This window comes from Pseudopodoces humilis, chromosome 1 (assembly GCF_049639895.1).
Source record: "Pseudopodoces humilis isolate 2021_Gansu_Grassland_sample_001 chromosome 1, ASM4963989v1, whole genome shotgun sequence".
In the NCBI taxonomy this organism is placed as follows: Eukaryota; Metazoa; Chordata; class Aves; order Passeriformes; family Paridae; genus Pseudopodoces; species Pseudopodoces humilis.
The window spans coordinates 124,800,391-124,828,022 of record NC_142200.1 but is presented as its reverse complement, the minus strand read 5'-3'; the positions used below and the strand labels follow the sequence as shown (position 1 = coordinate 124,828,022).

At 38.6% G+C, this 27,632-nt stretch overlaps 1 protein-coding gene across 1 annotated transcript; it reads left to right on the top strand.

Moving 5' to 3' along the window:
• Window positions 1–1,524: 1,524 nt before the first annotated feature.
• Window positions 1,525–17,698, top strand: TMEM106B (transmembrane protein 106B). The gene is made up of 8 exons (XM_005518833.3): window positions 1,525–1,634; window positions 4,411–4,629; window positions 7,072–7,135; window positions 8,438–8,597; window positions 9,419–9,559; window positions 9,673–9,722; window positions 11,275–11,328; window positions 12,019–17,698. Exons 2-8 carry the CDS (start codon window positions 4,413–4,415, stop codon window positions 12,155–12,157), a joined length of 825 nt encoding a protein of 274 aa, XP_005518890.1. The 5' UTR covers window positions 1,525–1,634; window positions 4,411–4,412; the 3' UTR covers window positions 12,158–17,698.
• The last annotated feature ends 9,934 nt before the right edge of the window (window positions 17,699–27,632 follow it).

Here is a 27,632-nt window from a genome sequence, read left to right as displayed (position 1 = left end):
TTACTTGAACTGGATAACGAAAGCTAGAGACTACTGCAAGACAAGATTTCTTAAACTCCCAGAAAACACCAAGAAGTTCCAAGGATAAAGAGAATAAATGGGCTGGCACTGGCCTAGTTAAAGATAAATTAAGATTTTTTTTTTTTATTTTTTTTTTTTTCCCCTAAGCATATGCTTGGTTGGGAAAAAGTTCTTTCCTGTGCTGATCATATGCTGGTCCCACTAGCAGGTGCTGTGCACACTGTAGGCATGGCTGTACTGCAGAGGGCCTCAGAGCTGCACCTGCTCTGGGTGGTTGCTGGAGGCAGCCTGTCTCCTTCCTCCCAGCCCCTGGAGCAGCCTGGCACCGTGCCCCAGCCTCGTGATCGCCCCAAACAGTCCTAAGAGCCTCTCTTCCTCATTCTCTCCCTCGAACCCTGACCCTGTGCTTGTCCTTGCACTGCAATATATGGTGTGAATCACAGAACTATCCCTAGCCTGATTCATTCCTGCAGCTGGGTCGAGGTTCCCAAACCAGACAGAGCTTCTTCCTGCTTTCCTTCTAAGCTGTGTCCCCCCTGCTCACGGATCCCCACAGGGTCGTCTCGAGCATCTTCAAAGACAGAGGTTTCGTGAACAAGAGTCATGAAGAGAAGCCATGAAGAGAAGCCATCACAACTTAGTTCCAACGCACGTCGTCTTGCTCTGGCAAATCTTTGGGAGAACACCTCATGCCCGTGCCCTGGATAAACACCCTCTGTACAAGCAACATTGTATAATGTGCCGCCAGTGACGAAAACGCGCTGCACTCGTTCCCAGCACCTCTTATCGCTGACCTGCCACCGCTTTGCTCTCATGAGGATCTCCTGTCTCCCGGAGCACAAGGGGGAGAGGAAATTCCCCCAGATCTACCAAAGAGAGCACAGAAAACAGCGGTGGTGCCTCACAAGGCAGCGCGAAGCTGAGGACAGAAGGAGGGGGCGCTCATGGCTGCGGGCGACAAGCAAACTAGTAATAGGACGAGAGGACATGGGTTTAACCCGCACCGGGGGTGGTTAGGTTGGACGGTAGGAAGAATTTTTTCACCTAACTGGTGATTAGGCATTGGGATGGACTGTCCTGGGAGGTGCTGGAGTCACTGTCCCTCGAGGTGTTTAAGGAAAGACTGGACGTGGCCCTTGGTGCCGTGGTCTAGTTGACATGGTGGTTCGGACATAGGTTGGATTCGACGATCTTAGAGGTTTTTTCCAACCTAGATGTTTCTGTTAATGGGATTCTGAACCACGCCTGACAGGGAAACTCCAGATGGAATCCCGCTCTGTCGCCTTTAGTCTCTCTGCCGCAAAGCGGGGCTGCGCCACCTCCCTATTCCCCTTTCCCGCACCCTTGATTCCACTCCCGGACACGGGATCACCCCGCACCCCTCGGGACGGCGTCCACTGTACCATCCCCGAGACCTGGGGAAGCCCTGTGGTCGGGCACGGCCCGGCCGGCCAGGAGAGGAGAGGAGCGGGCAGGCGGCTCCGCCCGCGGCCCCGCCCCGCGGCTGCGCACACGCCCGATCCGGGGCTCAGCGCCGGCAGCTGCGTCGCTCCGGGAGCCTCCGGTTGTGCCCCTGAGCCGAGCCCGGCCGGCCCGCGGAGCCCGCGCCGCAGGTGGGGACAGAAGCGCGCTCCCGCGGCGGGCGGGGGCTGCGGGGCGCTGGCGGAGCTGCGCGCCGGGCGGGGGTCGCCGCGGCTGCCCCTGGGCCTCGGCGGGGCCTGGGCAGGCCCGCGGGAGAGCGGGGGGGCCCGGCCCGGCCTGGTCTGGCCTTGCCCTGCCCTGCCTTTCCCTGCCTTACCTTTTCCTGCTCCGGGACGGCTCCCGCGCCAAGACCACCCCAGGCCGAGCGGGGATCGGGGGCCGGCCCGGCAGCCCAGCAGCAGCCGAGCTCGCCGGGCCTTGGTCCAAGCCTGCCGGCTGTAAACTTCGCCATGTTTGTGAGAGCAGCTGGCGCTGGTGGACGAGAAAATCCCTAAACCACAGGATTTTTGACTCCTTTATTTTGGCAGCGCCCGCCTTACCGCTCAGGCAGTGACCGAGTGTGGGTCTGTAAGGGGGTCGTGAAAGGCAGCGCTGGTCGTGCCCACCCGAGCTGGACAGGCGTGTGGCTGCTAAGTCACTGTCTTACCCTGCCGCATTCTCTGCTGTGGAGGAGCTTGGGGTGTTCGCAGTTAGGCACAGTTGATGGGGCAGGCCGTGGTTGCCATTCGAAATCTTTTGCTGTATTGAAAAAGAAGTAGGTTTGTAATCTCATGTTTATGTTTTCACATATAAAGGGTAAGAGCACCAGCCTAACTTGTTGGAGAGGTATAACAATTTAGTTTGAGTCTATGAGGTTTCACTGAGTTTATAAACAAAGTTTTTTTCCCTAGCCTTGCATGCAGCTCAGGATGTGGTGGTTCAGTGTGTCTTGTGACGCTGTTTGGGTTTTGTCCATGTACCATTGTGCTGCAGTGCATAGCAAGTTGAAGGGTGTGGTTGTAAACAAAATTTGTGCCACTTGTCACAACATTTTTAATTTACCAAACTCATTTTAACAAACTGAATTCTTGGAAACCCCAGATAAGTCTAAGGGGAATGGATCATAACATCAGTTGCAGGGGAGACTGGGCCGACACAGAGCTGTTCATGAAGCAGGATTTCTGACTTTGGTGGCATTATAGAAGCTGTGACATACAGAGATTTCTATTGTCAGAGTTATTACTGTTTAGCCTATAAGTGCTGGATGAAAGATCAACATGTTCTTGATTTGTGGTCGGCTGTAATAAGGTTCAGGTTTTGTGGGGGGGGGAAGCATGTTGATGAATCCAATTTTGCTTGAAGGTGGTTCTTTGTTTTCCTGTTTGTGAACTGAGATGTTCTCTCTGGTTTCTGTCACCATTAAATTTAATTATTGAAGCTCAGTTACAGTTGGCATTGAAGGATGCATCTGCATTAGTACTTTAATTTGAATAAAGGATGTGCTCTTGAAAGGAGCTCCCAGTCATCCTTGCCTGCTGCACTTTGGTTCATGTCACAGTGTGATCAGGGAGTGTGTGAACTTTTCCTTCTGGAAGAAGCTATAACTAGAATGTGCACTTCTGTTGTCAGTGGGTGTTGGTTGTAGTCAGTTGGATGAAGTGGTGGCAGAACAGCATGATCCCTAAGCTTTCAGATCTATAATTGTGACAGCTATTGCCTAAGCTGCAAGACTCAGGTTCCGTAGCTGTAGGTCAGCTGCAAGGAGAAAAGTAAACAAAAACCTCATGTGAAATAACTGTCAACAGTGTCAGCAGCTTTTTCAGAATTCTTTTTTTTCAATAGCTCGGTAGTTTTAATTTTCAATTCAACAATTTCCATTATTAAATGGCTCCCAAACTTAAGATGTTTTAAAAGTAGTGTAGCAGCAGAAGGGTGAATAGCTTTCCTGCTTGTAAGGGTTTAATGATATAAATGAAAAAAATAATCCTGCATTTCTGCTGGCGCAGTAACTAGGACTACTTGGCATTTGTTGACTTACTTTCCTTCTGTCACATTCACCTAGCCCTTGTGGCAATGTAATGAATTCATGTTGTGTTTGCATTGCCGTCACTATATTTGAGATATCTCTGTTCTGTCTTAAAGTAGCTGGTTTAAAATAGTCTGACTTATTTTCCTCTTTTAATCTTTTTAGGGCTTCCTTTTAGTGAACCAACATGATAATTCTTAGCTGCCATTCTAAAAATACCTCTTAATGGAAAAAAAAAACAGTGAAGTTTTGCATATTCTTTTTAAATCATGCGGTTCCTCAAAATAGTGATGAATTGAGTGACTCTTGTCTCTGTGTATTAAGTAACTAAAATGGGTTAAGTGCATGAGCTGGACAACTAATTACCATTGCTGTAGAGGCTTATTTTTTTTTATCTTGGAGTTTTTTTCCCACATGTTGCAAACTGGGGAGGTTTCTGCTTGCTGTGCTTTTTTACATACTTTAGTTTCAAATGTTCTGTGTTTCAAGGTATTTTCAGTGTCATGGCTGCAGAGCTACAGTAATGAGAAAAAAATGAAAATGCACATAGTTAACAAAAAATGCTTTTGTGAGTACTCTTTTTTAAACAAGTCTTCATAAATGCTATAAATGCATTCATAATGCTTCATACAACTGTGTTAAAGCCTGTACAGTAACAATTCTTTGAAAAGGTGTTACAACTTTTGCCAGCAGTTGTACTGTTCTAACTTTAAAGCTTCTCATAGATCCCCTTTCAACCTGTGCATATGGGAGAATCTGAACAAACTTTCAACCTGTGCATATGGGAGAATCTGAACAAAGGAGAACTGAGTCTTATCAGACTATGGCCACAGACTGACAATTACCTGGTGCAAAGCCATGTTTGAATCATTCTTCCTGAAAACTTCTGACTTTTTTTTTAGACATGGGAAAATCACTTTCTCACCTGCCTATGCACACATGCAAGGAAGATGGCTATGATGGAAGCTCATCTGATAACGTGAGGAATGGTTTAGTTCACTCAGAAGTGCACAATGAAGACAGCAGATGTGGAGATGTGTCGCAGTTTCCCTATGTGGAATTCACAGGAAGAGACAGTGTCACCTGCCCAACCTGCCAAGGAACAGGAAGAATTCCACGAGGTAAGTTTCCTTGTTTATTACTTTTATTTCTTTTTTAACCTATAAATTTACATCATAGCCATATGCAGTTGTAATAATTCATAATAAATAGCTTTTCAAGTCAAGATAAAGTTTTCTCCCCTTTTTGACATTTTTTTATTACTGAGCATTTTGTTAAACCAGATGAGTGTAACAGATCGGGTCAGCTGTTACACCTTGGCTGTTACAACTTGGATCTCCTCTTGTCTGATGCAACTGTTTCTTCCTCCTCAGCTTTGAATGCACACATAACCATAGCTCCTGCAAGTTAAAGTAGCCAACCTTTGGTTTCATGACATTTTATTGTATCTTTTTTTAACTACCTAGTTTAAACTATTTGATCAATACGTAACTGCAAAAATGGCTGCAAATACTGAGATGGAAAAGTAGACCTGGGCTGCAACAACTGTTCCCTGATATATAGTGAATTTTTTTGCCCTCACTGCTGCCAGTGTCCCTTGTTTTCCTTTATCCTCCTTTTGTCCCACTGGTGCTTGCTAGGTGGATAACTCCAGCTTGGAGTTGAAAATATATAGGTTCTTTGGCTGCCTCAGGAGGGAGTAGGCTACACAGCATTAGTGTCCTTACCTGTTTTGTTTGCTTTGCCCTCATCCTTTGCTGTTCCTCTTGGTAAAACATGCTGGTTTGTCGTGCTTCTTTCCTAAATGATAAGCTACCTACATATTTATGAAGAGACCTGTGAAAGGAAAATGCGGGATACCTGAAACTGGGCAGAAGGAGAGAAGTGTTCACAAACACTTGCATCTCAACCTTTGTAGAAGGATCAGGGAGCATAGAATATTTCAGTGGTTGCAAGTACCATAGGATATTTGTGACTTAGCTATTAAACTTTCTACTACAATGTATTCTTGGAGTACCTCTGAATTCAGCAAGTTTGACACCGGGAAAAACTATGAACCTAAAAATTGCCTTAGTTAGAAAGGGTAAAGAAGTTCTGTTAACTTGAAATTCTTGTTACTATCAATAGCACATTTTACTCAAAATGCAGAAATAGCATGATTTCTAAGTTCTAAAGTTTCTTATTTTCACTGTAGAATCCTTAGATGTAAATGTAAGTTAATTGTTTTATTAAAGACTTTGCAGTAACTATAAAAACGTGCAAGTTGTCTATACATTCTAATGAAATAATGTGGTTAAACTTAGAACTTAAAATGAGTTATTAGAGCTAAGAGGATTGTCTTTGTGATTATTCCTTAGTATTTCAGAGAGGAAAAAGATATCACATTTGAGAGGAGAGGGGAAAAACTAAGAATGACAGCATGACTAGTAAGACTATAATTAATTCATAATATAATGGCTAAACTATAATAAATCCATGAAATTATGTTTTGTTACTTGGACAGCTTTAGTTTTTTAGTATGATGTATGAAAGCAGGACAGTGCTATTTTCTTCAAAGGTTGAAGATGCTTCATTGAAGTAAAGATGAAAGTGTGTTTTAAATTGGTAGAAACCTTTTAGAAGGTTGATGTTTTGCATGGTACTATGTGCTTGGTTAGCATGTTTTGCTTAGCTTAGTGATTCAGCATGGAATCATTGCCAAGTGCTTGATTCCCTAAGTGATTATTTGATCAAATTCTGCATTTGGCTTAAAAATTGCAGATCTGACTTGGCCTTGAGGCTTCTGTTCTCATACAGTACCACAACAAATAGCAAAAGCTCTACTGGCAGATGCAGTACATGTATTTTCAACTACTCATCTATGCATGTGCTCTTTACTTCTGCTGTTAAGATACCCCATTTAAAAATGCTGTCTAGTGACATAACTTTCATGGAGAAATTCCAGTAAATACTTACTTTGACTTCCAGGGTGCTGCAGCTCAGCAGCACTATGGTAAGTGTGGTTTTATATACTCCTGATTTCCAGAATGCAGTGTATACATAGCCTTTGTTGCCCAGATCAACTGTATTGATAGCTTTGGTTGTTTCAGTTGTCTGTTGGGGTTTTTTAACCAAACCTGACTTCTGCTTTTCAGAAGAGTACATGCAGAATGACTTCTGGATCAGTTCTTACTGCCTAAGCTTCTAAGTGTTTTGTTCCGTGGGTTCATATGGTCTGGCATAGAGAGCTCAGAGCTGTTCTACATCTCTTTTTCTCCAGGAAGTGGTGCCAGAGGCAATACTGCCTCCAGTCATGTGTGCAGCACAGAGGCAGAATTTATTGCTGTTTCGGTCCTTGTGAACTTGGTGCTTTTTCATCTTTATGTTGCATAAGCCATGCTCTATTTCAGAAAGTGACATCAGCTACAGTAGCATTCAACCTGGGTCCTTATCTGGAATTTAAATGTTTATCTTTAGTGTCTGTTCTTTGGTACCACTAAGTTGTAACAGGTGCTCCTTGTTTAAAAGAGCTGCAACAACACTTGCTATTTGTTTAAATTCTGAAAGTGTGTTTTTGTTTCTAGGGCAGGAAAATCAGCTGGTGGCCTTAATTCCATACAGTGATCAAAGGCTGAGGCCAAGAAGAACGTAAGTCAATAGCTGTTCGTGAAACTTGAATCTACACTTAATTATTCTCTTCTAGTTAAAATTCAGCAATTCAAAGGAGATAGCAGTAAAAAGAATAAAGCAAAAATCACTGGAATGCTTTCTTGCATTCATTATTGGAAGAACAGGGCTTGTGGGTAGTATCAGCCTTAACCTCTAACTCTTGGAGAGTTATTTATTAACAGGTGTGCATACTTCTATCAGTTCATCTTAGCTAAGTGCAAAGCTAAGGAATACTGCATGACCTATTCATGTACATGTTTACAGTAATGATGTATGTCTCAAGCTCTGTAGCATCCTAATTGATCTAAGTAGACACATCTTCACTATTAGAATTAATAATTACAATCTTTGGGCCACTACTACAAAATAAGTCACCTAAAATTAATTTGTAACATTTTGCTTTTTGCAGCTAGAAAAATCAACAATTTATGATACAGCATATTTCATTTCTTTTTCTAGGATTACTTAGGGGATTCACTCTAATGCTCAGGGCTTCTTATTATGACATGTTTTGATTTTTATTTCATTTTTTTTTTAATGTTTTGATATTTTTGTAGTAAACAGAAATGAGTACTAGGAAAAAGAAATATATTAGCTTCACATAACACTATTCTGGACAATATATCTGATGTAATGGTAGTACAAATATGAAACATATTACTCTAGTGTTGAAACTTGACAAAACAGGAGCTGAAGTAGATATTTTTATTTGTGGAGGCTTTCTTTATTATCTCTCACACCACTGCCACCACCCCACCCTCCTATGCACATACACACACACAGAACCACAGCCACACAAAACACACCCATTTGTATTAGCTTGATAATGAATTTTCTGCTTCAGCTAAGAAGTCTTAACACTTTCCCTGGGAATTGAGATTCTCTGTCATAAGAGCTTTATTTTGTGTTCTGGGTGTTTTTTGTGAGATTTCCATGAAACGACCCAAGTTGTGGTATAAATAAATGTTAAGAGGAAGTGGATTTGTTTCAAAACAATTAAATATTTACTTCTTCCATTTTCCTTTGCAAGTTGCATATGTTGTGATAACCACATGCTTTGAAATGTGATTTCTGATGTATATGCTAGAGTAATAGCTGTTTAAGACATAGCTGTGAAGTACAGCATAGGGTAGTTTGTTTTCCTTTTTAGAAGCTAATGGAAGCTAGAAATAGACTGAATTAGTTGTATTGGCTAGTCCTGCTCCTTATCCCTTAAAAGAAAATAGTATGTCACTCTTTTTAATGTGCTGTTGACTCTGAAATGTGTTTTTTTTCCTCCAGAAAGCTCTATGTGACTGCTTCTGTAACCGTGTGTTTACTACTTTCTGGGCTGGCTGTATTTTTCTTGTTCCCTCGCTCGATTGACGTTCAGTACATTGGTGTGAAGTCGGTGTATGTCACTTACGAACAGGATAGGCGGATAATCTACCTAAACATTACGGTAAGTCTGACTGTTTGGGTGCTTGTAATGCATAAATGCAACAGGAGGTACTGCTTTGAGAGTTTAATGTATGTGGAAACTGTGGTCTGGCTGAAACGCTTAGTTGGTGCTTTAAGAACTAGAATTGGTGACCAGTTTGAAAAATGTAACTGAGCCTGCTGTGGCTGGTTTTTGTAGCTATAGCTTGTAGAGGTGTAGTTGTAGGCTGGCACTGGGTCTTCTGTTTTCAAGGGAACAGTAACTGCGGAATTCTCAATAACTCTCAGTAACTTTGGAGTTACTTTTGGAATATATATGAAATGTTGTATGTAGGAATGCAATTTGCTACTGCTCTGGTATTATGCCTCTGTCAAAATTGGTGTTGAGGAAAAATATTTTCTTATGCACCTTAAAACTTAAAGGAGCTCTTCCCACATAGCTCTTGCTTTCTTTGTAATACCTTGATACAGGATTGCCTAAAAACTTTTGGCAGAATTCTTCATTTTAAATAAAGCAAAGCTGCTGTGGGAGAAAGAGGTCCTTTGATAGCTAAATTCCCTGGAAGGAATAATTGAGTATAAGAAGTAATGCAGTATTTGAAGTGGAGGGTTGTAACCAGGAAAGTTGTGCAGAAGTTTGTGTTACTCAATATATTCACTAAACAAACTCAGAAGGGAGTTAAGTAATGGTCCATGACCCCACTCCTCTCTGCAATCCTCACAGGCAGGAAAATTTACTCGCAGAATTTCTGATACTACTGTCTCATGCACAAGATTCAAAATGCTTGCTCATCAAAATACACAGAATGGATAGCTGTTAGTGTTTTGTGTTTGTTTTTTCAGAACACACTTAATATAACGAATAACAACTATTACTCTGTTGAAGTGGCAAATATCACAGCCCAAGTTCAGTTTTCAAAAACAGTTATTGGCAAAGCACGGTTAAACAACATCACCAACATTGGTCCGCTGGATATGAAACAGGTAAGTAGCTTAGGCTTTCAAAGCCTAACATTAAAAACATGTGTTAATCTTCATACAGAAATCTACTTATTTGTGTTTTCTTTGCTTTTTTATTGTGTTTTTTTTTTTTTTAGATTGACTATATGGTGCCCACAGTCATACAAGATGAAATGAGCTACATGTAGTAAGTATACTCACCTGTAAATATCACACAGGTCTTATTAAAAGTTTCAGTGGTGTCAAAAACAACTTTTTCCAAAAGTTTTCCAAAAGTTAGCAGAAATCTGTGTGAAAATATGCTGAGGCATTTTCTTTAAGTTTAGTAGTACCGAAAGAAAGGTAAACCACAATTGCTTGATTAGTTTCTTATAGTGGTGTACTGTACCTGGCTATAAACCCTTTAAATGGTATCTCTGTTACAGTATTTTAGGCCTCGGCACTAGTTAGGACTACTGCTTTAGGGGGTGAAAGTGCAGCTCTGTTCCTCTTACAAGTTCTCTAGTGACTTTCCTGCAACTTTCTCTGCATTAGAAGGAAATTTGTATTTAGTGCTATGAAAATTAGAGACTTTTCTTCACATGTTGTGTAGACAATGGTAAACAGTGTTTACAGCCTTCCCTTTGAGTGGTTTTATTCATAGCTTCTGAAAGTTCATTTGTCCAACAGACCGTTACCTCACTATATCTTGGTCACAAACCCCAATTTTAATTCTCTTACACTGAAATCCAGACTGAACAGAAAGAGTTAACTATTGAGACTTCAGGTCTGTATGCAGTTCTAGTGGATGCTAGCCCCTTTGGGGTGGGAGAAAACCTTATTGCTTTGAAGTGTTCAAATAAAATGAAATAGGTGTGAAATGCCAAGAGAGGCACAAACTTCAACAGAAAATGTTGAACCTCTGTCACCTTTTAAAAGTATGTAAGCTAGCATTATGTAAACACTGAATTTTGTGAATCTGCTCACTCTTTGGATGCATGAGGAATAAATAAACTTCATAAATAGCCTTCATAGAACCTATGATAATGCTTTTTTTTCTTGCAGTTTGGATGAGCTAAATTCACTCAGTGTTTATATCTTACTTTTGTTGGTGCAGGGGGAAAGAATGACAAAGGCATGCAAATATTGTAGGTGGCTGCCAAGCAGTCTCACTGCACTGATCACATGCTTTTCATTCTAGAGCTGATAAATTTATGACCAAGAGCAGTGATTTAAGAAGCAGGGGTTAAAAGTATGCACTTATATGGTACTCTTTATGACTGGTATGTAGGCGTATGTCAGAAAGTCTGAAGAGGTTGTTTTGCAAGAGAGCAATAACCTTGACTTTGGAACCTCTGTATGTTGCTTAAAGGTTACTCTGCATACTGTTGTATGGATGAGTGTAAAGAAGAGGTGACAAAGTAATATTGACAGGCTTTAAATGTAGTGGCTCAGGTTAACCTGGGTTAGCTTCCAGAAGATGGAATGAACACTTTCTGAGGACACTTCTTTTGGCAAGCATTACATGAAAGCAAACACATGTGAAAACAGTGCCTGTGAAAGTAAGACTGTGTATGTAAAAGTGAGTCCCAGGGAGCATACAGTCACTGGCAAATTATTCTGTTGCCATTGCCAGTAACTCTGTAGTCTTTATATATACAGACAGCAGAATTCCAGTTGAAGCCATAAGTCTTGCTTTTTAGAAAATTACCCTGGAAAAGTTTCTTGTAAATATAACAGTTGTTCTTCTTTTTTTGCAGTGACTTCTGTACTTTACCATCTATCAAAGTACATAACATAGTAGTGATGATGCAGTAAGTATGGTAGTCTTCCTGTGTGTGAGAAACAACTTCAGAAGCCATGTAATTCTTACTAAAATAATACTCAAATACCTGATGCATAGTCTTTGCATCATAGATAAAATGAAGTCAACTTGCTTTCTAGTGTAGTAGCTTTATAGTTTGTGAACTGTCTTTTGACAGGTACTGGTGGTGTAAAGACTGGATTGAGAATCCTTGTTACTGTATCTGCAACTGGGCTATAGCCATGGAGCTACTGACAAAGCTCAAAAACTTTAAAATTACTTTGTGTATCAGCCACTGTTGAAAACTTGTTGAGATCTTTGATTTTGAAAGAGTTCCTGGCTTTAGTATTCTGAGACTGCTTTTTGTGACATTGCATAAATTTCAACATGGTGGGGATCAGGGCATGTCTTTAGACTAGATACAGCATGGCTTGTAGTTTGTTTAATCGTGTGCTTTCTTGTCACAAACAATAAATATTATTTGTAGCAGTAGATCTTACAAGTAAACCTGAGCTTTAGCATCTTTAGGAAAAGGAGCCAGATGTCTCTCATGGAGCAAATCTATAGTGGTAAATCAGTAATGTTCTTAAATTTATTTAAAACATTTTTTTTCAAAACTTTTTCCTTAATAACCCTAGTAATATAAACAGTGATTTTTAGAATAGGAAACTCAAAATCTTTTTTCTTCTGTCTTTTTAAGAGTGACAGTGACAACCTCGTACTTAGGCCACCCTGAGCAAATATCCCAGGAGAGATACCAGTATGTGGACTGTGGAGGAAACACGACCTACCAGCTGGGCCAGTCAGAGTATTTAAATGTCCTTCAGCCTCCACAGTAAAAGCACCTGTTGGTTGGTGTGGAATGACTGCTGTTGGTGCTTGCAGAGATCCTTTGGATAGAACTGGTGGAGTGGAGAGTACATGCGATGTACAGCATAACAAACATGGAGATCTGTACACTTTAGATGCAAAGAGGGAAAGGTGCAAATTGTAAATAGGTGCACTTGTTAAATGTTGTGTTTTCCCCTTCTGTTTGCTTTCTGTTACTGTAAGCACTTCTGTCAAGTTGTGTGGTGGCGGGGAGAGGGGGAATATCAGATTTTTGAACAGAACTGGGACTTTTCCTTACAGTGTGGTACATCAACTTAGAGTAACTGTGTGTATGTCTGTGTTTAGGTGAAATGTGTCACTAATGAGCATTTTTACAAAATAATACTCATAAATTTTAAGTTTATAATTCAGTTCTTGATATTTGACTATTGAAAATGCAGTATTACTACTTAAATAACAAGATTACTTTGAGGCGTCTGGGTATGAAACTTCTATTAGTAACCCAGTGGCAACAGTTCTTTATTTTGGGATTCTACACTTTATTTGCTATCCATGATTAGAGGTGACATGCAGTCTATGACAGCCAGGAAAGCTGGATGACACTATAGTTGAATGTGCAGTTTATAGAATCTGGCATCTTGTCATTCATATTCCCTCTTGCTACCTCTGGGATGTTGTAAGGATGTTATAAGGAGAATATATATTGTTAGATTTAAATCTGGGTTTAAAACTAAACAAGAAACAATCCCCACAACAACTACTGACAAAGGAAAAACACAAGACTCTAGAAAACAAACAAGACTTTACAAGTCTGTTTTTTAGTAAGCTTTTTAGAACAGGTATTAAAATCAAGATTGTGCAGTTGGAACTAGGTGGGAAACTTTGGGCATGGGTTTGGAGACCTTGGCGTAATTTTTTGTGATTTTTACTGTTTTAATATATTATGTACCTAAGCAACTTTTAAGTGTTAATATGTTGGGTTGTCTTTATTTCTTGCACAGGCTGAATAAGCATATGCAGTAGTTATCTGTACCTCCAGAGCACTCAATGATCACATCAAAGTCATGCAAGGGAAGATGAATCAGTTCTTTCTGTAGGAGTAAATGCTTATGTAATTGTGAGATTACTGACTGACAGCATGAAATAGTTTCTGTAGCACAGTTTGCACATGCGAATTTCTGGGGTAATTGTCAATCATGATTATAAGCTTTGGGTCCCAAGTTGTTTGACTCCTGAAGGCTGACTGTTACGAGGGTTAACTTTTTAATGAGCTAGATCAGGATTGCTTTATTTCTGAATTAGGTGAGATGCAGCTGTGAAAAGGTACTGTTGAGACTGTTGCATTGTAATGAATAATGTATTTTTTAAAATAGCTATTACTGGTTTTGTGCTGCCTATCTCCTGGAAATAAGCTACACAAAATTAATTGATAATAACCAATACAAAAAGGCTTCTGAGTAACTTGCCACTAACAACCTCTGATGCTCCAGTTCTTCAGTATATTATTCTTTTCTTTACTGACCTCTTAGATGGACCTGAGGGGGTGGGTAGGCAAAAATTGTGGATGATGTAAGACTGATTTAAAAGACATTAAGTAAAACCCCCTACCCTCCACTCTTTGAATTGCTATGAGCAGTTACTCCAAGAGTCTGGGAAAACTTTTGGAACCTCAACTGTCAGTTTCATATAGTTGTTGATAAGATGACTTCATCTTTTGCCTTTAGAGAATTTCTGTAACTGGAGTAGTCAATTGAGATGACTTATCGTAGTTATAGTCTAAAGATTATTCTTGATTTTGGGCCCTTAAAAGTAAACATTATTACAGCTCAGAGTCATGAGGGAAATTAGTTCACAACTGACTCAACTGTCTAGAGTTTAGATGAGGTTCAGTCCTGTGGCTGCTAAAATGCATTGATAAGCTTGTCTGATAGCCTGAAAAGATACATGTGATAACTGAAGGTCAGGAGAGTGGGGAGCTGGCTAGAAGCAGAGAGATAAACTCATGATACCTGTTGTAGAAAGGTATGCTAATAACAGAGAGTAGAGAGAGAATTCTGGTTTAAATCATATTAGAACTGAAGTCTGCCAGCAAGTGATACAGGCTCTTTTCTTCTAGGCTTAAATATTTACACACTAGAGTGCTGTTTTTGTTTGGGGGTTGTTGGTGGTTTTTTGAAACAGATAAAGAATAAAACGGCTGTAGGCAGTTTGTTATATTGATTTCAAACAATTTTTTCTTCCAAGGATGAAAAGTAGTCTAAAATAACTGGAATGGTACAATGATTCAATTATTCGGTGACCTAGTGAATGCTGCTTTTGAACAAGTATGGCAGGAAGGAAGTTACACTTTATGCAACATTGAGACTCAAACTGGCTTTTGAAATTTTGGTGGACATGCTGAGCAAAATTAATACATAAATCTTTGGTTCTTAACCTTGCATGAAATGCTTGGCATTAGCTGATTTAAATTAAAGAATTGAGTAGAGTTATTATTTCCATGTATGTGTCAGAAGGGAGAAAATAAAAGTCAGGTTTTTTCATCTAGGATATCTAAACATCAATTTGCAGTTGACTTCCTGAGTGATGAAGAGTTCTCATCTTAAGAAACAAACTGTGGGTTAAAGATCCTACTGAATTCTCGAATTAAGTCAGTAATGGGAGAATAAAAGGCTTAAAGTTCCAAGTGCTAGTATTCCCTTGCACAACTGTTAGTATAACATAACACTAACCAAGTAAGGCAAGTATTTAAATTTATCTACTGATTTTAATATAACATCAGATAAGCAGGTAAAACATCTGTGTGAATATTTAACTTATACTTGCTTTATGTGACTGAGCTTGGAAACATGCTAAGGGAGCAAGGGAATTCAGTATTAACTTGCATAACTGTGTAAACAAGGTATCATTATAGATCCAAGTACCAGACTTTTTTTTCACATTCATTTTATCTTGATCTTAAAATATAAAAGGCAATCCTTTCAGTTCAGCTGTAAATCAATAAATACAATTCTCTCCAGAAAGTTGGCTTGAAAAATTACAATTTTTTTCTTTGTTTATCTTATGTGTGTCTTCTGAAGTGATTCATATTTCACTTGTAACTTCTTTAGTCTTCACACATGCCTTTATACTGGTATTGCAGAGTGTTTATCTCTAGTAGAATGCTTTTCACTTGAATACTTTGTAGCAGTTCCTTTACCAAAACCTTTTGCACTTTGAAATGGAAGCTCTGTTAGTTATTTCTTAAAACAGTAAGAAATATAGTTCAGATGTTGCACTGTAATGGCACTATTGAAAATCAACTTAATGTATTCTGTTTAAAATAACTGTAACATTTCAAAATTTTAACTTAAGTAAGTATGGAACACTTAAATGCTTAAGAATGTTTGGCCATTGGAGAATGAAGTTATTGCACATTTCAAATACACTGCTTTAAAAATAAATGAATAAATAACCATCCAAGATACAAACCATCCAAGATTTAACCATCTATTTGGAGAGATTTAAAGGGACGCACTCTTACTAAAAGATGAAATACCTGACATTCTTGAATTCCTGGTGTGGGAAAAAGCCTGTAGAAGTTCATTCATAATTTCTTTACTCATCTCAATGTCATGGGGATGGTTGGTTAATTCTTAATCTTTTGTGAAGAGAAACATAAGTATCTTTTTTTCCTCTGTGGTGTAACTTTGAAGTTCTTAATGCACTTCTGATGTGTGCATGACCTTGATATTAACATTGTAGTGTTTATATTTTGCAGCCCGATGTTGGCAGATTTGAGTACATGTTTTAGTTGACTTTGCTTCGAATTGTCCTTGAAGTTCTACAAGTGAATATATTTTTTCATAGGTAATGCATTTGCAAATTTGCCTGGGCTTTTTAGCATGTGGTATATAAAGGGAACCATTTAAACACCGAATCTCTTAAGTGCTTGGATTGAACCATGAGGGTCTTTAACCTCTGAAGTGTTGTGCCCTCATGATGGAAAGGATGGTGCTTGGAGTGGTATGAGAGAAATTTCTATATTCAGAAAATGTTAAAAGAAAAATCACAGTATATCTTATTCAGCATTTAAGGTTTCCCTTTTTCCTTCTTTTTTGAGGGGTGGTAGTTTTTCTTCCTGTGGTTTTGTTTTTCTTCCCACCCCACTAATCTTATAGCAAGACATCTGTCTGTTCCCAGACAGCACCTTCTGAAATGGGTGACTTGTTCCAGAGTTGGGCAGCTGCAGGAAGCTTCACATCACCTGAACTGCACCTCTAGAGTTAAGAGATGAGAAAGGCTAGCGCACTGGTACCTCAAGAGCTAATTATTTTTACTTGCCTGTCTAACAAAATGCCACAACCAGGCTTTCTACCACGGAAAGGGAAGGGTAAATAATGCAAGTGCAACTCCAGCAATGGACTACTTGCAACCCTCAAAATACTTGTTAGTGATGGCCCTGGTCATGCCAAAAAGTCTCATTTTTTAATTTTGGCCCAAGGAAGGCGAATAGATCCCAGCCAAAAGATGTTGAGAACAATTATTTGGCTGTGGCAAACACCCAGTGTTTGTTCCACTTCAGAAGTCACCTTCCTAATTAATGTTTATCTTGGGAATTCTGATCATTACCAGAGGGGTATTTTGGGGTAATTCTACTACCTACAGCTTTTACCATGTAAATCTGCTTTTCCATGAGTAGGCAGACCTGTTGGTCAGGAAAAACAGTCTGCATGAGATCTGCACACTTCATTTGGTGAGCCCTGCAGTCTAGTGGGAGGCTGTTCAGTGGCAGTAACGTCCTGATCCTCATACATTCCTCTTCCAGCCATCTCAAGGATCCTACAACTTGGATGCATGTGTTTCCTGGGTACTGAAACTGCTTTTGCTTTGCATGGGCAGGGATGTTTAGTACCACACATGTAAGTGTATTATGGTGCCTGAGTATTTTGGGTCTGACTGACTGTGATTCAGTTCTTTTGTTTTAAGGAAGCAAATTTAACTGCTGTTAACATCAACTGTACAGAGTGTGCATATAATAGCTTGAGATATGTATAGAAATACTAATGAGTGATAACTATTTTTGTAACTTAAGATGTTCTTGTAACTGTGTAGCAAACAATCTATCCAGTAAAGCATGATAAACACTCTAGAAGTCAGAGTATTTTGGAATGACTTGTAGGACACAGAAGCTGTGTTAATGTAAGCTGAGGCGCAAGGCATCTTAGTATTTAGAGGTTCAAAATCTGGACCTAACTTCATTATGAATATGTTTCTAGACAGGATTGTTTGACTCAAAGAATGATATTAAATTTTCTATTTAAAAAGCTTGGATCACGTATATATTTTTTTTTAAAACTGACTTAATATTTTTTTTTCCCCTTCTTCCCTGCCTCACATAAGTTTTCCCTCTCTCTCACCATATTTTCCCACTAGCTTTCATGTATTTTCAAGGATATGACTTCAGATTTTGTAACTTGGTATTCCATGATGTGAAGACTTTGCAATCTCCTTTTTTTATACTATGTTTTATTGTGTTAAGTCTGTAATAAACTTGAGTATCTGAAAGCTGACCACCATCTGTGAATTAATTAGTGTTGTTTGACTGAGCTACTGAAGTAACAGTTCAAACTTGGACTGTTGTGGTGGGTTTGCCCCTGCCACCAGGTGAGCCCCCACACCATTGCTCATACATTCTTCCCTTCCAGTAGGATGGTGGAGAGAAGCGGGACAAAAGCAAGAAAACTTGTGTCAGGATGAAGACATTTTAATAAAAGAAGCAAAGCTGTGTGCACAAGCAGAGCAAAATAAATTTAGCAGCAGGCAGATGTTAACAACAGGAAGACAAACCCCATAACCCTGATTAGCCTTCCTTTCTCTTTTCCCTGAGCTTTTATTGCTGGCCATGATCCCATATCCTAGGAATAAGATCCCTTTTGTTAGCTGGAAGCATCTGTCCTGGCTGTGTCCCCTCCCAGCTTCATGACCATTCACAGCCTGGGCCCTGCAGGTTTGGGCAGACACCAAGGGGGAAAAGGCAATGAAAAAGGAAACCTCTGGTGCTGTGTGAGCACTACTCATTATTAGCCAAAGCATTGGTGTGTTACCAGCACTGTTGTATCCACAAACCCGAAGCACAGAGCTCTATGGCTGGCATACTATAAGGAAAATTAACTCCATCCCAGACAGACCCAGTTATACCTATATGCAAAGTTTTAAGAACCATTGTTGCTGAAAGAAACAAATCTTTAAAAACTAGGCAATAAAGAACATGACTTTGGAACATTCAGAACATTCAAATATTCAAATGTTACAAATAGCCTTGCACAGATGTTTTGCAACACCTTAGTGGGATATTTTTAATGTTTGTCCTGGAGAAACCTATTGTATATTCATGAGTGCTACACCAGTTTTCTGGTTTGGATAACAAATGGGGGTCTTTGTGTGTAGAGGGTTTTTGTTTCAGCTTGTGAATCTCTTTAGAAAGGCTGATCTTTTAAAACTGAGTTTAGATGGTAAAATAACTACAGTCATGATATTTTCTTTCTTATAGAGTCATTTTTCCATCCCAGAGTTGTCATAACCATTCTTACAATTGTCCAAGCCCTGTATGGAACATTGTAAATGGGAGAACAACAACCTTTAAGCACTAGTTTACTTTGTTTAAATAAGAGCTTGAAGAGATGGAGAGATCTTCTGTCTTGTGTTACTGATCTGGAGATGGATCAACAGAAATATATCTTTAATGGTGAACAGTTTTATTTGATCCAAAGACTTCAAACTACATGATTTGGATTCCTCTCCTGTGTTGTTTTTTTTCCCCATTCAAAGCAGGTAGGGGACTACAAAGGGTGAAATTCTACCAGGTAAATTTCAAATGTCACTTTGCCTGTCTGGAATGTATAAAGAGCATTAAAAGTGAATAAATGCACTGACAGATGAGAATAGATAATCAGTTACGAATTTGGACAAATTTAAAGGCCCAGAAATTGTTATTCTGGAACACCCAAAGGAGATGATTTTGTGATCTAACTACTGAAAGGTCAGACATCTTGAAATAGACTAGTTTAAAAGACCTGATTGACAGAAACTTGTGAGAGATTTTGAAGTTTCCCTGGTTGTCTGTACATTGCTTTCCTTTTACTTCTCAAAATTTCATACAGATCTCAGTACAACTGTGTAACTGAGTACATTCTTGGGATGTGGTTTTGGGACATGTTCACCTGAAAGTACCCTGGGTACACTGATTATGAATGACACTAATTGCCTTCCAGTGTAAAGACAATGTCTATCTGGCAACTTAAGGAATACCAAATCACACATTTAATTTTGCTAGAAATCTCTTGCTGTCAGCTGAGGTAAAGGTCTTGCTACATTTCTGTTGTGATTTTTGTTTTCTTTTAGTTTTTCTTCAGAATCCTTGCTTCTTAAGCCTCAGAGCTGGGGTGTTTCTCCTGTGGATGGGTAGCAGGTGCCACACAGTTTAATGAGCTGTCGTGGGCACTGTGGGGCTGACCTTGCTCCATATTGCAGCTGCTTTTTCGTGAACCAGTGAGTCACCTAATGCAGGAAAAGTAGAACTTGATTAAGGAGCTTTGTCATCACTTTAATGTAACATTTCACTGACTGCAGTTATGGATACCTGGAAGGTAATGATGTATGTCATACTTGAGAGGTTTTTAGGAAGTAATGCTTCTATCAGCCCTAGCAATATAGCTGAGCTTGAGAAATGAATGTAATTTCATTTTTTTCAGTCTGTCTTTTCCCATGACAATTCTACCACAAGACTCTAGTTCTGCTACTAGTCAGAGGAGTGATATAAGGGTTACCTATATAGATGGTAATATCTAAAAAAGCAGATAAAGACCTACTATGTTTTTCATGAGTTTTGGAGTCTTATATCCCACTAATATATATTATTTCTTAATTATGAAGTCTATCTCAAATCATTTATGTTTGTGGAATGTTAGTGGCTGTCTGCATTGAGATCCATACCCACAATAAACCTGTGACCAGCTTTTACATTCAGTGTGTTTAAACACGTTGAGATAATCAATGCAACTATTTCACTTTCCACACTGACACTAAATTTGTGAGCTTTTCATCAAATATGCAACAAAATGGTAAAATTAGACTCAAAAGCTCAAAATATTGCTGCAGAATGTAGATTCTAAAACTCTAGAATCACATATACCGTCTGCAATCACTTTTGCTTGCTGCCGATGCAGAGATGGGGGGCAGAGTTGCTATCTTCATGTCCTATTTAACATACTGTGTTGAGCTGGCACATCCCCTGAACGATTTATGATCAGGAGAGGATCCTGTCTTCTTTAATGTAACTAACATCCTCTGTAGCATTCTGGGATCCAGCTCTTCAGTACTGGTAAATATTATCAGGGGTCAGGGCTGAAATGTTGCCTTGTAGACTTCCAGAGGGCCAGCAGTGTTCATGGAGGACCCAGCAGATTTGAGTCCTGAAAGCAAATTAAGCTGTTGTGTAAATACACCCAGGCTCTTACAGATGGTTACCAAGCTTGCCTTTGGTTTGCTGTCACTAAAAATGCAAAATAGTAGGACAGAAGGAAGCTAAAACATGGAAAAAATAAAATGTGCTAATCTTATGTTGCATGCTGTCAACTATACTGTTTGATATGCTAATACTTGAAAAATCCTATTTAAACTGAAAGCTGGGCTTCTCAAACATGGGAGGGATTCAATTTCCTTCTCAAAAGAACAGTAGAAAAGCTGAATACAACTCAAGGTTACTTAGTAACCTTGATGAGACCAGCTAAACCCAGGGGAAGGTGTGTGCAGGGTCCTTGATTTGAAAAACAGAAATAAGCCCCCTGACATCTAAGATGCCCCCTAAAAAACCCTAACAAACAAACCCACCACCACTATTGTTAACAATTTATTTGTATATATAATTATAATTAAATATATATATATAATTTATAGTGCAGTCTGTGGCATCCTAGTTTTTATTGCAGGAGAAGAGATGGGTTGTAGGGTTTTTTTAATATGGGGAATTAATGTGCCACAGTGATGGAGTGCTGCTGCCTTCCCTCCCGCCATCAGTGATGCCAGTAGCCTGCAGCATGTGCCAGTGGCAGCAGCCTCCTTAGTGAGATGGGTGTAGCTCAGGTGATGCCTGAGGAGTTGAAAAGTGCCCTCTGAAGAAGAAAAGAGGTTTAAAAGTGTGATTCTGCTTCCCATCCCTTCACTGCCCACCCCACTCCAGTATTTAAGTGCAGGCAGAAGCAAAAATAACCTCCCAGAAGAGAGCAGGGCTGTCCTGGTTGAACTGTTCAGATGAAATGGACTTTCACTCTAATAAATCCAGTATATGACCTTCATTCTGAATGCATTGAACACTCCCACTCAGAGGTCTATTTCAGATTTTAAAATATAACAGGTATGAATGTGTGTTAAGCGAGTAATGGAGAGAATCATGTTGATGCTGAGACAATTTACTGAAATATCTTGAGCAACCCCTGTTTTTGTCTGTGTAGCTGGACTTCCACAGGCTCAAAAATGGCAGATTGGCCTTGCAAGGGCATCAGCTGTTTCTCCCAGTACCCCTCAATGGAGAATTGCAGGGGGTGAGTCCACAGCTCTGGAATGACAGCAAGGGGCCCAGCACATGAAGAATGAAGTGATGAATTTAAGGCCCCAGGCCGAAGGAAAGTTTTTGGAGAAGCTTTCCTACTACCCAGAAATATGTTTTAGTCATACAGTTATGAATTTCAAGAGTAATCTCTAAAAGAGAGTAATATTTTAATTCCCTGTAAATCAACATTACTTTATTTTCTTATATATTTATATACTTTATATATATATATTTTTATATATATATATTTATATATATATTTATATACTTTATATTCTGCTTAAACTGTGACCTTGGCTGCCTCTGATTCCAGTCAGTTTGAATTGTTCCTAGATCTAGACCTCTGCAAAGTCACTATAAATCTATGGGAGAGGATGGTACTGGCACAGCAATTGATATCATTATACCAACATGAATGTAGGTAGAATTGGAGAGATGATCTTGGTTAGCAGCTGTAGCTGCAGACTCTCCCAGGGGCACATATGCTGTTACTGAGACAGCTCCATGACCTTACTCATCTGCATGTTCCCCTCAACAGAGAGATGGCTGTAAATACATATTGTGTTAGAGAGTACTAATATGTAAATAATCTCAGTTTCATTGTGCAGATGCTCTTTCATGGTGTAAATGTCTGATCCTGTTCTTCATGAGATGTCTTCATCCGTTATTTAAGTACGTAAAATCAATATTTAACATCAAAATGTACTTTTTGCTGCTACCTAGGAAAGGAGATATAATTGTACCCACTCAGACTGTTAGAGTTTTACTACATGATCATCCTTAGATAGTGAGTTGTTAACAGTACACTGAGAAACCTATCCCAAATTCAGTCTCTAACATATGCCTGGGAAAATCTCATTTCTCAGTCATGCGTCCCTGTGTCATTTTTAGCACAGTCACATAGTAGACTTGAATTTTGTATGGATTAATTTATTTAAAGTCATATCATATTGCTTAATGTTGCCCTCAAAACTAAGAAACTCCTGAATTCATTCCCAGGCTCTTGAATTGTGATCTTTTAAAAGCAAACTGCCTTGTTGTGGAAATTTGGATATTCTTACTCTTTCACTACAGAGGGACTGATTAGGATGAGATATTTTCAAGACTTATATGTTAATCAACATTATTAATGCAAACTAGAATATGAAAAGCAATTTTCCTAATGTATGAACAAGACCATGCTTGAGAGTTACATGTACCAGTGTATCTGGAGTAGCATCTATTTTCTATAGACACTTAATTTTGTAAAAAAATGGATATCTGCTCCAAAAAATAGCCTGGGGTGAATGAGTTATCTCTTCATAGTCAAGGGAGGGAAAATTCACTGGAAGGGTGTCAAAGTTTAGTGTAACAACAAATGCAGTGGTCAGGTTTGTTAGTGTGTCAAACGTTCCTCCATAGTTTTTACATCTCTAAGGCACTGCAGAACCTCTCTGCTGCTGCAGAATACATTTGCAGTGACCATGCAACAGACAAAATGGTCTGGGATTTCAGGTTGATGAGAATAGCATTTTTTTAAAATTTTATTTCTTTTCTTAGTCTCCTGAACTATTTGAATAATAAATATTAGCAGTATTACTTTACAGGGTACTCAGTGGAACCCTCATCAGACAATGTAATACACTTAAGATCAGCTAAATACATTCCTGGCATTCCTGTTTTATTTTGGGAAAGTCTTCTGGAGTGTTTCCCTTGAGGGCTTCTGATCCATTGCATTTGCAGCTTTTCCCTCATGTTTGTGAATTCTATGCTAAAAACTCATGGTAATAAATTTCATCATTAGCATGAGACTGTTCATAAAAGGATGGTTTCAGGTCTGTAATTTGAAGGTTAAACAATACTTCGGGTTTTCTCTGCGATTGTCTTTTAGCTCAAGTAAACAAATTCTGCTCTGAAAAACATTAATATTCCACAAATCTTAAATAGTGATGTCATCAGGGTAGTTTAGAGCTGATTTTACAATTGATGATGTCACAGAAGATCTTTATTTCTGCTCATCACCACTAGTCATGTAGTGTTGCAGCTTTAGCGTCAAGTTAGTGAGCACTTTCACCGAATAATATCAAGTGTCCTTGTGGCAAAAAGCATTAAAAATTACAAATGTTGAATACTTGTGTAACTAGCAAAGCACAGTCATAATTAGGAAAGATCTGGACATATAAGTGCAAAGTTATGGAAGTGTTTTTATAAACAAAATCCTCTCAAATGGCAAACTAACTTCTCTGGGGTTGATGTGATACATCGTGCAATAAGTGTGTTGGTGAATCCTGTTGGAAAACAAAAAGTTAAAAAAGTAAATTATATATATATAATAAATATACCATACAATGTGTAATATATAACATATAAATAAAGTTCCCATACTTTATATAATATATATTATAGGTAATACATGTAATATATATACACACTCACAAAAATACCCAATATGTGTGTGTGTGTAGCCCACTAGAAATTACCAGGCAAGAAGTACAAATGTGTTCTTTTTGCTAGAACTTTACACTGAAATGCTGAATCTATATTTGATACATTGATAAAGTGGATGGGTTTTTAAATATTCCCTGGATAGTTAATGAGATTTGCATTGGTGTTGTACCTTCCAAAATGAAACTATTCATTTCAAAGATGAATGAATATGCATCTCAGTGGACTTCTGGCTTTTGTGCTTTGTTCTTGGGCAGGGATATTATTTCTTATTTAATAGATATAGATTCTCTACTTCTCCATTTGGCAGATAGTGACAGGAAACAGCAGAACTTGGAGAAATTAAATTGCTCAAAGAATCACTGTCAATGATCTAAATAAAATAAATCCTCAAAAGGAAAATGAGCTCCCTCATAACGAAACAATCTGTATGTAGGTATCAGAGGGAGGAACGCTGGAGTAAATGCAAAAATCAACTTTACAGCATTGTTTAGCTGTTCTTTTCTCATGTTGAAAAGAATATTTCTAATTTTTTTTCTTTTTTTAATAGAAATAGGTATCATGTAGTAGGGTTGGTTTTTTTTGTCATTGCCTGTTACAAATACACAGGTGTTTTCCTTTGGAAATTTAATCATTAAATTAAAAATATAAAACAAATAATTTTAAGTAATTTAAAAATGTCCTTCTAATGAAATATTAAATGTGCCACATATAAGGAAAGCAGCCATTCAAGTGCAGCAAGAAGTAAAGTGTAATTAAGATAATGTTAGGAGAATTCCAAATAGTTGGATAGAAAGATACACTGTTCTTTCCTGGTGGGGTTGAAATATGGTTTATCCGTTGTATACTTAATTCTATTAAAAAGTAATATAAAACAATCAGGAAGGAAGAGGTGTTTTATTACCATAGTACAACACTCAAAATCCAAAGCAATTTTACAGAGACGCATTTGGCTTTTGTAATTTTAATATTCTTTTTATAGACTCTGTCATCTGTAGATGTTTTAAATTACTACTCAAATGCCTAAGTCTTAGCATTAAACTAGCAGTGTTGACTGAAATTTGGTATCCATGGAGAAAATTGTGTTTTATTATGAATCAGGAGAAAAATCAGGAGTTTTCCAGGAGGCCTGGAAAATGCTGATTAAAATATATTTTGGAAACTCAAGCCATAATGATGTTACCAGGGAATATATTTTACTCTGCTGTATGAGCAGAGTCCCACAGGCAGCTTCAGTCCCTGTTGGGGTTGGCTAGTGTGGGATCTTGGTTACAGAAAAACACTGGAGATTCTATGGAATCTTGTAGGTATAGTCAAACCCAGGATTTTGAAGACCTAAAATTGGTTAAATCAGGAATAGAGACATTTGAATTTGGTAAAGACTTCAGTATGAGACCAGTGATTGGTGAATGGTTTGTCTACTAGAAAACAATTACAAATTATGAACTAGACATTAGCAGTACCAGTAGCACTGCTGTTCTGAGAGCTTCACCCATCATGTTTGTTTCTCTTCTGTGCATAAGAGTGCACTGCAATTTTCACCTCCAGCACATGAAGAGGTGTGTACATGTGTATGCATACCCATATATGAAATAACATTTTAGTTAATATGCTCCAAAGGCCCATGATAGAAGACATAAACATTGATGGGGTCATTGAGTCTAAGGATTGCTCTAATGTTTTGCTGACAAATAGGCTATTAGGCTTTAATATCACATTGTTTAAACTACATTTTTTGTGGAAGAATTATTATATAATTACTATCTCTGCCATCTTTGTAATATACTGATGTTCTTGACAGATTTTCAGGATCTATTTGTTAACAGCCCTGGGAGGGGTGTCATGATGATAAGTAATGACTGTGTCATCCAGTGTTGTCTCTAGAGAGATGTTCCCTCCAGAACAGGGTGACTGGGGAAAAATGGCTAATGGCTCAGGCTGAATTGACATACAGACTGAAGGTCTCATATGACAGTATTTCAAGCTAAAGGCAGATTCTCTATATTGGTATACATCACCTCTCCTCAGTGTGTTGTTATTCAAATAATTTCCTGACATAGTTTATTCAACAGCCTTTCCTGCTTTCCTCTGACCTAATTTCTGCCTTCAAATAGTGCAGCATCCATTCATAACATGGGTGGTGGATGTGTCTGGCTTGTAGGCTGTATCTGAAAGCATATTAAACAAAAACACAATGGTGCCTGGAAGCCATAACCCTGGACATGTCAGGTGGATGATGCTGGAAATACAGTTTCTACTTTAACTGTCATTTGAGATGCATTGAAAGTGAGTAGTGAAGTCAATGTTTATACTAGTAACCCAAGTGTGTTTTCCTGGGGTATCCAGGACAAAACTTTCCATCTGTTCATGTATAAAATGAGTCTTACAGCCCCACAGTCCTCACACTGTCCTATCTAGGTACAATTTTTGGAGAATCAGCTGATGGTAGACCTCCAATGGCTGTCCAGGCCAGCAGCTGGAGTGAGACTGTGAAGGAGGAAGGAACAAACATTAAAACCTTCTATATTCTGTGAGTGAAATATTTGCTACCCACAAAACACATTCACAGACTTGAAGGAAGGAAATTAGAACACAAACCTGTTCTTCCTTATGGGTTTCTAACCTCCCATTTTCCCTCTGTGCTGGGGTGTTTTACAACAAAGCCATATCAAGATAAATTTTCTTACATTAAATTTTTGCTATTCCCAGCAAAAATAATTGCACATTTTTTTCTGGCTGGAGATTGCTTAACACATTTCTTTCCATATTGTCTGTTTCTATTTATTCTCATGAATACATATGCCTGTGCACATATCCAGAATACATGACTTATACATCAGATTGTTGTGGAATCTGCAGAAAGAAACCTGAACAGTCTGAGGCCAATAGTATTCATTAAAAGAAATGTTAGCAAAACTTATTTCTACACTTCTGGCAAAACTAAAACATTCAGTTGGAAATATCCTTTTGTGTCACATGCTGCAAATACCAAGGTAAACAGTCAATGCAGAATAATAAAATGTTCATTGCTCTACTATAAACTAGCTATGGACTAGGTGTAAGCCCTGATACAGTCAGCAGGAGACTCACTGAACTGGGATTTTGGAGCACAATTTGGCTGAATCAAGGAAATTATTTTTTCTAATTTTTTTTTATGTATTTGATTACATATTTGAAGATAACTTTTATTAGGTATCTGATTTTTAAAAAGTTTTATTTAGAGTTTTGTGAAGTTTGTGAAATTTTGTTGAGCTCTTTGGTCAAACAAACCATTGTTTGTTTGAAACCATTTCACGTTACTGAAACTTTTAATATAAGTTAAATAAGACAAGAAGCTGCTTTTTTCTTTTAAAGCCAAAAAGAATGTTGTAGATTAGATAAGGAGCTTATTTAAATTTTTGGTTTGGGCAATCATCACTCTGCTGAGGATTTTCAGGTGATCTGGAAAGGCTGGCACCTCTAGAGCTACGATA

Bases quoted from the DNA above. Each gene is read 5' to 3' on its own strand.
- TMEM106B (XM_005518833.3), top strand. From the start codon at position 4,413: ATGGGAAAATCACTTTCTCACCTGCCTATGCACACATGCAAGGAAGAT. The intron at 9,723-11,274 runs GTAAGTATACTC...CTTTTTTTGCAG, and splicing joins GATGAAATGAGCTACATGTA to TGACTTCTGTACTTTACCAT. The intron at 11,329-12,018 runs GTAAGTATGGTA...TGTCTTTTTAAG, and splicing joins AACATAGTAGTGATGATGCA to AGTGACAGTGACAACCTCGT.